The following is a 13477-nucleotide window of genomic DNA, read 5'->3' as shown; positions in this document are numbered from 1 at the left end:
CTCAAAAAGGTCAAATGAATGGCATGTTAATGGAAGCACATGAGGTACCTCCTTACTTCAACATTCATTGTTCCTCATCCCCCTCTCTTTTTTTTTAGGCAAAGGCACCTATTCAGCAAGTGTTCAAGTATTTTCCATATCTGGCAGCTTGGGAAATGATGCATGTTGTTCTGATGCCTAGTATTTCTTATTTCAGTTGCTTTAATGTAAGTGCTTATTGTTTGTCTGTGTTTTATGTTGACATGAGGGGTTAGGAAAAGTCCAATAAAGGAAAGGTGTTTGCTTATTCAGGGTCGTCCATCATGACCAATAGGCCTGGCGAATATATTCTCAAGGTACATGGTTTAGGCCTAACAAATGTTATTATGCAAGTCGAATCAGAAAAAGATTTAAATAAATGGAACGACTGGTTTAATGGATCACTATCATACACAACGCAGGCCGAAGAGTGCTTTCTAAAACAAGTGCATCCCAAATCAATCAAAGATATGGATGCAGCAGCAGCGACAACGACAACAACAAAGTTCAGACTAGATTCGGGTATTACAACACAACAGGTTGAAGATGACTATGGTGAAGAAGATGATGACGATGATCAGACAAGAAGAGGAAGTGAGATGACAGTTGCCACTTTTCACTGTGGCTATCTGTCTCCCAAAGATGTTCCTTTGCCTGCACAGCAGTTAGAAGAAACAGACATGAGTACAGCGGATCAAGGAAATTCATTCTATTCTTCATTTGCTGAATACCTTTCTTCTGTACCTTCTGAAAATTCGACCGTGGTTGCCACTACGCCATCACCTTAATCTCAATAAAATAATATGTTTTTTATATGATTAAAAATTAACAAAGTCATACATTATTTCTTTCTTTGTATATTTAATTGTGTCTTGCAAAAGCATGATGATGTATCAGAATATTTTAAACAATAATCAAGGCATTTGCAAGAGCAATTACTTGAGTGAAAGAATACAATATTAAACAATGAACATTTACCCATATACATAAAAAGAAGACATCAGATTTTTGTTCTTTCACTTTTGACTTATATCTAAAGATTCCTAGAGTTGTCAATTCAACCATTTCTGTTCAGTTTTCCTTCCAAAAGAGGTCATCTTTTGCTAAACATGTCTTTTAAAGTTTGACATCTGTGACCTTAATTTTTTTCTTTTAATAAAACTCTTGTCTTTTTAAGGTTTATCTATTTTATGTTTTAAACCAAGACAGCTTATCAATCCGATTTTATAACAGTTTTTAGGTTTAGTTACACATAGATGTAACTTAATTCTGTTCCATTTTATGGATACAGAGGTATTTTCATTACACTACAAAATATCCAAATCTTAAGAAGTAAATCTAATAAGAAACAGCAGAAGAAACTTATTGAATATGTCTGCACTCATGATATCAGAAGTTTAGATAGTTATGAATACAGTGCTAAATATGAGTTATCAAGTGCACTGACCATTTAGATAGTATTAGAATATATCTAGCATTCTACATTAATAGACAATTAAGATTTGTTCTAAACGAGAATAGTCCTGACTGTCTAAACGATGATTAAAAAAAAACTTGTCTTCGCCTCAAATTGGGATAGGAAAAATGCAAGATTATCTCGATCTCAACTAAAGCATTATGTCGAGTTATAGAAAAAAAAGAGACACTCCTCAAATGGAGTGCCAACAAATTGTCTATAAGCCTTGCAAATATTGCATTTGATGTCCTCTTTTTTTTTAATGTCTGCATTTGAAATCTTGAGTTTTAAAATGCAAATCACTGTAACTCATTTTCTGTAGCTGTGGGGAAAAGCCACACCGTATTGTGGGAAAATTATCTTTGATGACTCACCAAGCATGTTTCTATTTCTCATACAGACAAATTTTTTCGTCTTTTATAACACAGCCTTATAGTTTATCCTTTATACGTTTATCTCAAGAACTAAATCGAGCAAATAAAGTATATACATATGTAGAGGTGTTTCAGATAATAAAAATTGACATACGATGTATCCACTGTCAATTGGTCTCTTTTTTTTTTTTGAATATGCTGGTTTGAATTTAGAAATTCATTTTTTTTCTTTGAAACTATGCCTTTATTGACCGGAGTTTGTCAAGAAAGCTAGAGATAACAAAGCGGTATAAATATCAAATCAAGTAGTTCCGCTTTTTACGTTTTTCTTTTTCACATTCTTTTTTTTTTAATATATTCCGCATTATGATTAGAACCCTTCTCCGTACAACAAAGACTGGTTATGTCCAATTAAACCAACGCTCCATCCGCTTTACTTCAACTGCTCGTAAGTAGCATAGGAATAATAGAAATTTGATTAAAACATATAAACAATAGCCAAGAAGGTCTTGACTGTTGAGACCATGCATCCTTTAGTCAGAAATGTTGAATATGCTGTTCGTGGCGCCTTACCTATTCGTGCTGAAGCTTTAAGTCAGGTAAAAAGAGATAGTTGTATTTTTGAAAGAGAAGAATGGCTTTTATTGATGCTTTATTGATGCTTTATTGATGCTTTATTTCAGCAATTGAAGAAGGATCCTTCCAAGTTAAACTTTGAGAGAGTCGTATTCTGTAACATTGGTAATCCTCAACAACTCAACCAAAAGCCAATCACGTTCTTTAGACAGGTAAATATAGTGAAGAGAGGAGGAAGGAGGCAAATTAAAAAACTTTGGTTAATTCAAACTCCAACTAGGTTGCTTCTCTTTGTGAAAACCCAGAGTTATTGAAAGCTGAAAACAGAGAACTTGTATCTAAATTATATCCTTCCGATGCCATTGCTCGTGCTGAAGTGTTGTTGAAGAACATTGGTAGTATTGGTGCTTACTCTCACTCCAAGGGTATCACTCATATCCGTGAAAATGTTGCTAAATTCATTGAACGTCGTGATGGTTATGCTGCTAATCCCGACCACATCTTCCTAACACAAGGTGCTTCTGAAGGTGTACAAAAAGTCATTCAACTGTTGACTCAAGACAAGACATCTGGTGTCATGATCCCTATTCCTCAATATCCTCTTTATTCAGCCACTCTCGCTTTAGTTGATGCTGCACCTGTTCCCTATTATCTTAACGAAAAGGAAAATTGGGGTTTGGGTATTGAAGACCTTAAGGCTTCTGTTGATAAGGCTCGTAAAGAAGGTGTTGATGTTCGTGCACTTGTCATCATCAACCCTGGTAACCCCACTGGTCAATGTCTATCTGAAGAAAACATTCGTGAAATCATCAAATTTTGTCACGAGGAACGCATTATTTTGTTGGCTGATGAAGTCTATCAAACCAATATTTATCAACCTAAACGTCGTCCTTTCCACTCCTTCAAGAAAGTATTGATGTCTATGGGTCCTGAATACACTAACCAAGAACTCTTTTCTTTCCATTCTACTTCTAAGGGTATGATTGGTGAATGTGGCCGTCGTGGTGGCTACTTTGAATGCGTCAACATTGATCCCGAGATTTTAGAACAAGTGTACAAAATTTCTTCTGTCTCTTTGTGTCCCAATGTCCACGGCCAAATTATGGTCGATCTCATGACTAATCCTCCTGTTGAAGGCGATGTTTCTTATCCTCAATATAAGGCTGAAGTTGATTCCATTTACGAATCTCTTCGTCGTAGAGCTAGTAAGCTCGCCAACAGTTTTAACAACTTGGAAGGTGTGACATGTAATGAAGCTGAAGGTGCCATGTACTTGTTCCCTAGAATCCGTTTGCCCAAGAAGGCTATTGAAGCTGCCAAAGAAGCTAACATGGCTGCTGATACCTTTTATGCTTTGAGCATGTTGGATGCCACTGGTGTGTGTGTCATTCCTGGCTCTGGTTTCGGTCAAGAAGAAGGTACTTATCATTTCCGTTCTACTTTCCTTCCTGAAGAGCATCTCTTTGATAAATTCTGTACAAGCCTCGAAGAATTTCACAGTAGCTTCTTGAACAAATACAGAGATTAAACATCATTGTGTATGTCTTTCTTTACCCTATTTAACTTAGAATCATGTAAAATATTACTTTAGAAATCAAATTAAAATAAAAAAGCATATGTTTTGAAGATGCAAGTAAAAATGAAGATAATTAGTGCCAGCATGAAGGAATAAGAGAACATGCGATTAATTTCTGACCATAATGAAGGTGTGCATCCGGCTCAAAAGGTACAGCAGTTCAATGAAATGAATGTTATCTTGTATGGAGAAAAAACCAATCGTCAATGTATATTTATACATCTAACTTAGATTGTTTCTTTCTTCTGCGTATCTTTTAGAATAATTCGTTGAATAGCATTTCTACTTTGCCTATTATACAGATATATGTAAACCATTTGTTTTGGGGCTTTCTTTTCTTTATTATTTTACCTTGCATTTGAAGAAGCTCAGTTTTAGCTTTTATTTGTTTGTTCATATTAAGATAGAAAATTACGTTCTCTTCAGGTTTGAACCTATATACCTGTGCCTTATCGTGAGATTGTATTTTATATACAGAAAATAATCGATCTAGTATAAGTATACTTCAACTTGAGCTTCAAAAAGTACATTCAATATTTCTGTTAGACGTAGAATCAAAGCAGATGCAGTTTATTTATCATCCATCGCTTTTAGCCCTTAACCACTTTTTTTATTTACAACTCTATAGCTTTCAGAAGGCTCAAGCTACTAGCTTAGACATAACCCTAGCTTTCTTGGTAATATTCGATGCGTAACAAGCAAATTTATGACACACCTGACAAGAAAGCAATGCAAAAAGAAAAAAGAAAAAAAAACACTTGCCCGAGTACTTTTTACGGTAACCAAGACAACAAGTTGATTGACTAAGCCCCGTAACATTATTTTACGCTCTTGTCAAGGTAAGGTTCATATTGTTCAAGAAGCTGCCTACTCTTGTTCAATTGACCTAAAGAGTTGAAAGAGTGGTGACTTCCAGCTGTGTAATTGTGTCTGTTCAGTGTCTTGCTTGTTTGGCGCTGTTCAGATCTAACGCTGCACTGAAACCTGTGTACTCAAAGGAAGACATCTATCGTTAATTACGCTTAGAGTTGCTCTCTTTAGCCTCAGAAATGCCATGTATAATAGCAGATCTTACTCAAAGAAAATGATGTATTGAATGGTGCAAAAATAAGCAACTACTAACTAGTTAATACCTACTGAAAGGGACCTCTTTTGTACTGATTACAATATACAAGAGCTTTAGATGCAGATTTGAAGGCGATGCTCAAACGGAGTCAATGTTTTCATCTTATTAGACTTTTTTTTTTTTTTTTTTTTTTTTTTTTTTTTTTTTTTTTGGTTTAAGTCAATCCCAAAGGTACCATGGATGTTAGTAAGCATTGTTTGTATGTATTTAGAGTGCTCATTTTTGCGTAAGTTAATTTTTGTGGCAGTGAACTGCTCAATATCCATTCGATTGAAGTCTATAGCCAAGATAGAAGAGGCAGAAGAAAACGCTATCGAGTCATATATGCATATTCAAAGTATATGCATGTATCAAAAAAGGCTTGCGACTGAGAAAAACACTAAATTTGAATGTTAAATATCTAGCGGATTACCCCAGAATGCGGTATAAGGCCCAGTAGCAAGTATTACATTTGAATTCAGCTTTCTAATTTCATAACGTTAACAGGTTCTCAATTTTTGAGGAGAAAAACTCTCAGTATGTTAAATTGCTATAAGATCCAATGAATAAAATCTACATTCTCGTACAACTCTGTCAGAAAATTGCTTGGCAAATTCGTCATGTGCAGCTATGGTTTTTAATCCTTCTTTTATAAGAGCATGTATGGTAACGTCTTTCTATTGAGAGCACTGTGTCAGAAGTCAGACTTCTATTCTAGTTTAATAGTGATTCCATTGAACTCATTGATCTTCTCCAATTGAGAAAGCATAAAAATTAGATTTGTGGGCGGAGAGGAAATATGTCAAAAGCCTCTTTTTTCATGGAATTTTTTTTTCTTTTTATCTTTTATAACCATGGCTGATCACGCTGAATTACTTGACGATCTCATCTACTTTTCCCGTGCTGGTGAACTTGAAGACCTCAAAGAATTAAAGGCCTCTCCCGAGCTTTTCGTTGAGAAAGACGACACTGGTAAAACTGCTCTTCATATGGCAAGTGCCAATAACCATGTCGGTAAGTGTTGTAGTAGCTACTTTATTGTTTTAGTGGGTGCTGATAATTGTCAGAAATTGTGGAGTACATTGTGGAGCAACTCTCTACTTTGGATGAAAAGAAAAAGATTGAATTGATCAATACAAAAAACAACGAAGGTAACACACCTCTTCACTGGGCTGCTTTGAATGGCCATTTAGAAGTCGTTGAACTTTTAGTGAAAAATGGTGGTGACTGTAAGGTAAGAGCTGCCTAGTTTCTATGACCAAATAGTCTCAAAATTCAATATAGATCAAGAACAATATGAATTTAACGCCCATTTATGAAGCACAACAAAGAGAACACGAAGCAATTGCTGAATACTTTTTGAACACAATGATTGAGGAAGCACCTGAAGAACCTTTAGAAGAAGATAAACAATATGTTGAAACTGGTTTTACTGCTCCTGATAGCAGTGATAGCACAAAGAAGGAAGAAGAGCACAAATAGAAATGTATCATTTAGTTGCATAATAAAAGCAAAATGTTTTTTTTAATCCAGTGTATACAGTTTACTAAAGATGTCAATCAGATCCCAAGTTGGAAACTCAAAGAAAGATAGCTGCTGTTTACTATATAAGGAATGTTTTGACAAAGTACATATATAAGAAAAAAAATAGCCTATTTTTTTCTTTATTCTTTCTCTTCTTTTCTTAATATAAAACAAATGGGCTTCTGTCAACGTTGTGGCGAAATTACAAGTGGCAAGTGCAAGAAATGTGGTGGAAGATCAGTAGGTAAAGTATATAAATGCTGTGTACCTTATTTAACACTATCGTACATTTAGCATCCACAATCAATTGTTTAGCTGCTGATGGTAGCATATCCGTAGTAGATCGTTGGCAATCACAGTAAGTTTCTTTTCTTTTCTTTTTATTTCAAAAATAGCTAACATATGAAAATAGATATGCAGACACTATTTTAGCACCTGAGGAAATTATGAGCAAGTCTCCTACATCAAAACGTGTTCCTGTAACACAGTCTGCATTTTATGATAATCCATTTCTCCAGAAAACAGTCAGAATAACTAAACTGTGCACTTATTGTAGCAAGAACTTGAACCAAAAATCAAGCTATATTGTGGAGGACAATTCACCTTATTGCAAAGAATGCCATCCAAAGCTATTTAACAAGGGAATTTGGTAAGGTTTTGATTAGGTAATATGCATACAGACTAACCTTAAAACAGTCCCTCTTGTCAAAAACCAGTTACTGAAAAACAAGATTTTATTGAGCACACAAACAAGATTTGGCATACAAGTTGTTTCGCTTGCTTTAATTGCAAGACCCCATTGGATGCTAGTCCTTTAGTAGACCTTGAAAACCGACCATGTTGCGAACCTTGTTTTATGGGACAAGCTGGAAAGAAAAAAACTTCTGTCAGCACAAGAAAAAGACTAGAAGATTTATCAATATCTGTCCCACCTGTAACTAGCCGTTATGATTCTTATTCCTCGCAATCCAGCTTGTCTACTATTGACTCTTCAAGATCCTCCTCTTCTATTCATAGACCACTTCTTGATCAAGACTTGTTTCAACCCAAAACACCACCTTTATCAAGAACGCCATCACCTAAAGAAGGTGTAGAAGACAACGAGTTCTCAGTTGATTTGCTGTCTCGTAGACACCGCACACCTCACCGTTTAACAACCATGTTTATACCACCTACTACATCTGCATCTTCACCATTATTGCAAAAAGCAACAGCAGAATCAGTATCCTCATCACCTCTATCACCTTCACCTTCATTTTCTATTGATCATAAACCAGAAGCCAACAAAAAACCTCTGTCCTTATCTCAACGCCCATGTCATGCATGCCAATTACCGTTAGGTGACGCCTCGCAAAAAAAGATCAAAATTCCATTAGGACCTTCTCAATACGCATGGTTCCACAAGTCTTGTTTTGTTTGTAGCAAGTGCCATATGCCTTTTAAGAATGGTGAATGCGCTACAGATGGTCATTCTTTCTACCATGCTCAGTGCGATTCATTCTGTTCTGGCTGTCAAAAAATTATTCATCAAGACTCATTCAAGTTTAATGATAAAATGTATCACTTTGACTGCTTTAGATGTTTTGGTAGTGGTTGTAAATTAGGGTTTGGACAACCTATATTTGAAATTAATCAAAAGCCATATTGTGAATCATGTCATACAGCTTTCATTGCATCAAATCAGACGCCTATTAGGACCACAAGTACAAATTTACGCCAACAACAATCACAGCGTGTCTTACCTAAATTGGGAGGATCCAAAACATGCCCTCGGTGTAGAAAAAGTATCTCAATAATGGATGATGCGCCTGGTCCATTTGCAAGTCGTTGGCATAAAAAATGTTTGTGTTGTGCTAAATGCCTAAAACAATTGGATTCAGATGCTAAAATGAGACAAGGTTTACAAGGCGAATCATTAGTCTATTGTCGAAATTGCATTGTTTAATGAATAAAAGATTTGTTAAAAGAGGCATCTATGTTTATTTGCTTGTAGAACTATGCTAAGCATAAATGCGCTCAAGATTTTGGCGCGAATATACACTGGTCCTTGATGATATATGAAGCTTCGTACTCGACAAAGTTTCATGAAAGTTCTGCATATTCCAGTCATATTCAAGTGATTCTTGAGTATCATTAGAGCGCCCGCGAGTTATCAAAGGTGTTTTAAAGTCTAACGCTATATACATTTTAGCGACATAATCAAGAAAAGTAGAAGAGTATATATAAGCATATGATCCTTCGACAGAAAATCGTATGAATTCAGAAACAATTGGCTTGTCAACACCCTTTGTGATTTTACTAAGGATGTGCCTAATTTTATCCCTTTCTTCAGACTTTTTGAAGTCTAAAGACTCCATTTCATGCAAATCGGTATAAGTTTGTAATATTGGTTACCATGCTTGACCTTCGATGTTGACATATGAAGAGAATCTATACAGATAAAAATTTTCCAACTTACCAAGCTTGCTTTGGTCTCACCCAAAATTCATTTTTGTTATTATTAAAGTTTGAAATTCAAAGTAGAATAATAGAAACAGAGTACTTCTTTTTTACTGAAGCTTAGGTAAATCCTAAAAAATTCTCGTCAAAATGGGAGACTTTTCTAGTTGGTATTTTAAGATACATTTGTTAATAAAGAAATTGATCGTTTCTTAGAACTGTCTTGTCTTGTGCAAATATATCAAGACCAATGTTATCATATAGGTCTACAGATACAGCCCTGATTTTTTGTATTTATGCAGATTAAGAAGAATTATCAACATCAATTTATTTATTCTTGCTAAGGCAACATGAAACTGTTTGGTTTTTTTTTTTATTTATTATTCTAATAAACATCGTCCCTGTTTTCTTTTTAGTTTGTCTTTTCTTTTCTTTAATATGTATAAAACAATTGATCAAATCGTAGCTCAATTTCCAGTACCTTGGGTTCGTTTATCAGCAACTCTGGAGGAGCTTTTTAGTACAGTTAATGCCAGCAAATCGAATACATTTAGACAGGACTGGAGAGACAGGCTTTATTTACCTTGGCAGTTCTTTTACATGGATTATATTCAACTCGAAGACCAAATCATAAATGAATGCTTTGTTGAACGACTCCAGTATGAATGGAACAAGGTCCGGTAAACGAATGAATAATTAATATACTGAAATGACATTGTAGGTATACGAATTTTACTTAATCAAGAAAAGCGAAATACAGAAACGTATAGACTATTGTCATCAGCATTTGACGATGAACAATGGATCATACAGTTCTTTGGAGTCTATTTTGTTTGATATACATCATCTTTATCACTTCAACAGACTTAATTACTGTGGTTTTATTCATTTATTTATGCTACATGATCAGCATTCTGGACCGCCAATACATGATACGCTGAAGCGCCACTCATATTTTCAGCGTAACTACTTTTGGGAAGAAGCAAACAACGCGCTCTATATGCTAGCTTTTGAAATGAACCGAATCTGCCTATTTCATCAAAGTTCTACCTTAAATGCTTACCTCGACCACATCATTCAGTACCAATCGATGACAAAAGAAAGCGACAATCGTCAGCCTAGTATTGATAAATATTGGATGCATCCTGATCATGTGTTGGAATTTGTCTTGTTGCTCTCAAGCAAAATGACTCTTGTAGAAGACCACTCTTTTTATCCTGTAGCAAAGACTCAAGTAGGAAAAGTACCGAAACGCCAAGCTTTTACTGGCACTTTATCAACTGTTTATTTGGATACGCCTGAATTTAATGATTATCATACTCTATTAGACTACATAAATACGCAATTAAGCACCGCAGCAATGAGTCAAATAATAAGCTGTATGGAAAACTCGACTCATACAATATTGGAGCAAAAAGTCTTTGGCAATCCAAATCAAGAGTGGATTGAACAAAGAGCTTGGATAAAATCAAAACATATTCAGCCTTGGCTTCGAACTCAGTACTCTCTAGATAGCTTATTAGAAAAAGCTTCATGTCAATACCAAAAAGATGGACATTTTATCACAAATGAGTCTCAGAAGCATAAAATAAAGCAAGCATATCTACATCTTGAACTAGAATCAAGATCAAAAAAGCCAGGTAAAACTATCATGCGTAACACATAAAAAATATATGCTTACCTGTTAGTTTAGTCCTTTATGTCACACAAAGACGTATTGTTTATACCTCTCAAGATTGTTCCATGTTTGTAACGATTGATACAGACATCAACATGATGCATAGTCAAGGAAAAGAAGATTTATTATATTACAAAAGCCCTTTATCACCAGATCAAACCATTCAGTTTCCTTATTGTGTTATTCAAGTACATAATCAGCGACAGAGCAACTGGCTTTCTGATGTGCTGATGCAATGCACGGGCAGCCATATGCTTTACCCTGTACCTGGCTTTGAAGTCTTCTTACACGGAATTAGTGTCTTATATCCTGAACAAGTGAAACAAAAACCTGGTTGGTTTTTTGATCCACCGCCTCAGTTGTATCATCCCAATGAATGTGGAAAGATATTATTGGGAAGACCTTCATTGAATGTGCCAAATATAAACAGTCCAAGGTCTTCGCATAGCAGTAACAGTAGCAGTAACAGTAGCAGTGGTAGTAGTACAAAGTGTCATGATCAGACGTTCAGTACAATTTCTACCGTTGTTACTTGTTTTGATGACGATGATGAAAAGCAACAAGAAATGAATACACCTTCAGCTAGTAGTAGTATTCAAAATTCGCCTTTACTAAGACCAACCCAGCTTCGAAAACAGAGCTTTATGCGATCCTTTGACTCGTTTTGTAGTTTTGATCATCCAACTTCTTCCCGTTCAGACCCAACAAATTGTAAGAGTTGCATGATATTTATTGAACACGATAAGAGCTACCTAGAAGACAGTGATGAACTGTTTCAATCCAAAAACAATGTTGAACAAGAAAATGTGGTCACATTTAGTTCTTTCTTTTACCAAACCTTTTGGCCACATTACTTTCGAAGCCTTGAAAAGGAGCCCTTATTAGGGCCTAAGAGAAGGCGTCGTTGGCTTTATCAAAGGCCTTCGTCCATTGATACAGAAGCATGGTCTCGAGCGGCCATTTTGACAACAACTTGTGTTATCATGTCATTTAGTGTTTCTTTTATTGTATATTTCTTACTCTTTTAATAAATGTTTCCTTTTGTATAGTCTAGTTTTTGCTGTCTTTTTGCGAATCATCAATCAATTTTCTTACACGGGCTTCTAATTCAAATACATGATCATCACGTACACCAGGGCTGATTTCACGAAGTGCTTCGGCTAAATTCAACAAATACTCAGCATTCCATCCTGATGGACCGTAAGTATCGTGAATTTGTTGAGCAATGGCTTCATAGGGTGCTGGTCCAACATAGGCTTCATTGTCTGTTGTACCAATATAGACTAAAGCATTCTTAACAGCTGGTACCTGATCATCTTCTAAACTATAAACATCTACTGTGTGCACTGTATAGCCATTCTTTATAACCCATGAGTATGAATACATCTATGTAGTCTACTTGCCTTTTCTCTATGGTCTAAATAAGCTCTTGTTGCTTCAACATCATCAGAAGGGATTTTAAATGCAACACCCCATGTTACGGTATCATGCCCTTCCTGCCAACAAATTAGGCGACACTTGATTCTCTTTTCTTTTCATTGACTTACTACACTCTCGATATTTTTCCATTCATCATAAGGTATTAATGTTACAACTCTGCCAGGCTTTTCGGGTGTTCCTCTGTGGTCTTCGCTATGCTAAAGTAATGATAAGCCTTATCCTTCATTGCCTACAAGATACATACTTGCCAAAAACGACGCACATAGTTTTTAATATATCCAATTTGCCTAAAAGCACTCATAAGTATATAAGCTTAACTTTGTTTATTATCTTACTTTGCTTCATAGTGAATAGGTGGTTTCCAGATTAAGGAACCATAACCAAAGACCCAAATACCGTCTTGGTATTGTTTTTTTACTGTATTTTCTTCAGTTAGGTGTTCTTTTTGAACATTTTTAATGTCTTGAACAGTTCTGTCAATTTTTTGTATAGTAGGAGACATGTTACAAAAGAAAGAAGAAAAAAAAGTATAAAAAGAATGTGGTCCTTGAAATAGTGCCCCTGTGTTACCACAAAGACATGGCATAATCATCGCCTAAAATTTAAAATCGCTGTTTATGTTTGTCAGTCAAGAATGATAAGGAGGGAAAGAAATACATGAATTGAAATACGATGAAACAGGCACAATCAAGTAAATGTCTTTTTTTCTTGACTAGCTTAATCTAAATTCAGATGATTAGTCAAAGTTGCTCTATGATGATGCTCGAGATAGATACAGTTGGCGCAAATGCATCATTAATTTAGTCCAATAAAATGGCTTTAAAAAATATATCAATTCTGTCGAAAACCAAGGCATTCTTTGTTCAATATAGAAAATATGTGCCAATATCTTTCTTTTTCTTCTTCTTTTATTTTCAAGAGAGATAGTATGTTTTTTGAAGAAAAAGGGACATCTCAAACCTAAGTATTTGAGGATTGAAAAGAGTACCTTCTTGGTCATGAAAAGTGACTAGCAACTCAAAAATTTACAAAAATTTTTGATTTGGATTGGCTACTTTAAGCATCCGACACAAAATATTGTAACTTGAAAGGTACTCAAATTACCTTGGCTGTCATTTCAAAACACAAAAACTTTTCTTTTTGTTCTTTACTTCTTTGTTAGACGAAAGCGAAATTTTCCTCTTTCTTACATTATAAAAATGTTGGTTTCTCCATTATCTTGCGCTCTTTTACTGTTGTCACTAAACAATGTATTTGCTCAAGAGGGTACGAGAATACAATAACGAAATAT

The 13477-nt window shown here is 35.2% G+C and overlaps 6 protein-coding genes across 6 annotated transcripts; 5 read left to right on the top strand and 1 right to left on the bottom strand.

Moving 5' to 3' along the window:
- Positions 1-215: 215 nt before the first annotated feature.
- On the top strand, positions 216-843 carry B0P05DRAFT_35575 (uncharacterized protein). The gene has a single exon (XM_051573609.1). It carries the CDS (start codon positions 303-305, stop codon positions 804-806), a length of 504 nt encoding a protein of 167 aa, XP_051436616.1. The 5' UTR covers positions 216-302; the 3' UTR covers positions 807-843.
- A 1256-nt stretch (positions 844-2099) lies between these two features.
- Positions 2100-4290, top strand: B0P05DRAFT_535147 (pyridoxal phosphate-dependent transferase). Its single transcript, XM_051577406.1, has 4 exons — positions 2100-2296; positions 2347-2447; positions 2532-2636; positions 2705-4290. The coding sequence occupies exons 1-4, from the start codon at positions 2215-2217 to the stop codon at positions 3950-3952; spliced, it is 1536 nt and encodes a 511-aa protein (XP_051436615.1). The 5' UTR covers positions 2100-2214; the 3' UTR covers positions 3953-4290.
- A 1429-nt stretch (positions 4291-5719) lies between these two features.
- B0P05DRAFT_535140 (ankyrin repeat-containing domain protein) lies at positions 5720-6640 on the top strand. The gene is made up of 3 exons (XM_051577405.1): positions 5720-6119; positions 6173-6339; positions 6390-6640. Exons 1-3 carry the CDS (start codon positions 5960-5962, stop codon positions 6585-6587), a joined length of 525 nt encoding a protein of 174 aa, XP_051436614.1. The 5' UTR covers positions 5720-5959; the 3' UTR covers positions 6588-6640.
- Positions 6641-6759: 119 nt separating this feature from the next.
- Positions 6760-8659, top strand: B0P05DRAFT_535139 (uncharacterized protein). Its single transcript, XM_051577404.1, has 4 exons — positions 6760-6873; positions 6924-6987; positions 7042-7278; positions 7326-8659. The coding sequence occupies exons 1-4, from the start codon at positions 6804-6806 to the stop codon at positions 8572-8574; spliced, it is 1620 nt and encodes a 539-aa protein (XP_051436613.1). The 5' UTR covers positions 6760-6803; the 3' UTR covers positions 8575-8659.
- A 1009-nt stretch (positions 8660-9668) lies between these two features.
- On the top strand, positions 9669-11404 carry B0P05DRAFT_570291 (VTC domain-containing protein; the record flags this gene model as incomplete). Its single annotated transcript, XM_051581301.1, has 4 exons — positions 9669-9743; positions 9790-10708; positions 10762-11337; positions 11373-11404. 4 exons carry the CDS (start codon positions 9669-9671, stop codon positions 11402-11404), a joined length of 1602 nt encoding a protein of 533 aa, XP_051436612.1.
- A 392-nt stretch (positions 11405-11796) lies between these two features.
- Positions 11797-12688, bottom strand: B0P05DRAFT_466777 (ChaC-like protein-domain-containing protein; the record flags this gene model as incomplete). The annotated part of the gene is made up of 4 exons (XM_051574356.1): positions 11797-12047; positions 12146-12242; positions 12431-12473; positions 12522-12688. 4 exons carry the CDS (start codon positions 12686-12688, stop codon positions 11797-11799), a joined length of 558 nt encoding a protein of 185 aa, XP_051436611.1.
- Positions 12689-13477: the final 789 nt, after the last annotated feature.

This window comes from Gilbertella persicaria (genome assembly GCF_025201335.1).
Source record: "Gilbertella persicaria strain CBS 190.32 chromosome Unknown B0P05scaffold_12, whole genome shotgun sequence".
Classification (NCBI taxonomy): Eukaryota; Fungi; Mucoromycota; class Mucoromycetes; order Mucorales; family Choanephoraceae; genus Gilbertella; species Gilbertella persicaria.
Note: the sequence above shows the minus strand (reverse complement) of the source record. Positions and strands in the feature narration are given on the sequence as shown.

Coding starts and splice junctions, on each gene's coding strand:
- B0P05DRAFT_535140 (XM_051577405.1), top strand. CDS start 5,960: ATGGCTGATCACGCTGAATTACTTGACGATCTCATCTACTTTTCCCGT. Junction 6,120..6,172: donor AAGTGCCAATAACCATGTCG/GTAAGTGTTGTA, acceptor GATAATTGTCAG/AAATTGTGGAGTACATTGTG. Junction 6,340..6,389: donor AAAATGGTGGTGACTGTAAG/GTAAGAGCTGCC, acceptor AATTCAATATAG/ATCAAGAACAATATGAATTT.
- B0P05DRAFT_535147 (XM_051577406.1), top strand. CDS start 2,215: ATGATTAGAACCCTTCTCCGTACAACAAAGACTGGTTATGTCCAATTA. Junction 2,297..2,346: donor CCGCTTTACTTCAACTGCTC/GTAAGTAGCATA, acceptor TATAAACAATAG/CCAAGAAGGTCTTGACTGTT. Junction 2,637..2,704: donor CAATCACGTTCTTTAGACAG/GTAAATATAGTG, acceptor AACTCCAACTAG/GTTGCTTCTCTTTGTGAAAA.
- B0P05DRAFT_535139 (XM_051577404.1), top strand. CDS start 6,804: ATGGGCTTCTGTCAACGTTGTGGCGAAATTACAAGTGGCAAGTGCAAG. Junction 6,874..6,923: donor ATGTGGTGGAAGATCAGTAG/GTAAAGTATATA, acceptor TCGTACATTTAG/CATCCACAATCAATTGTTTA. Junction 7,279..7,325: donor CTATTTAACAAGGGAATTTG/GTAAGGTTTTGA, acceptor ACCTTAAAACAG/TCCCTCTTGTCAAAAACCAG.
- B0P05DRAFT_35575 (XM_051573609.1), top strand. CDS start 303: ATGACCAATAGGCCTGGCGAATATATTCTCAAGGTACATGGTTTAGGC.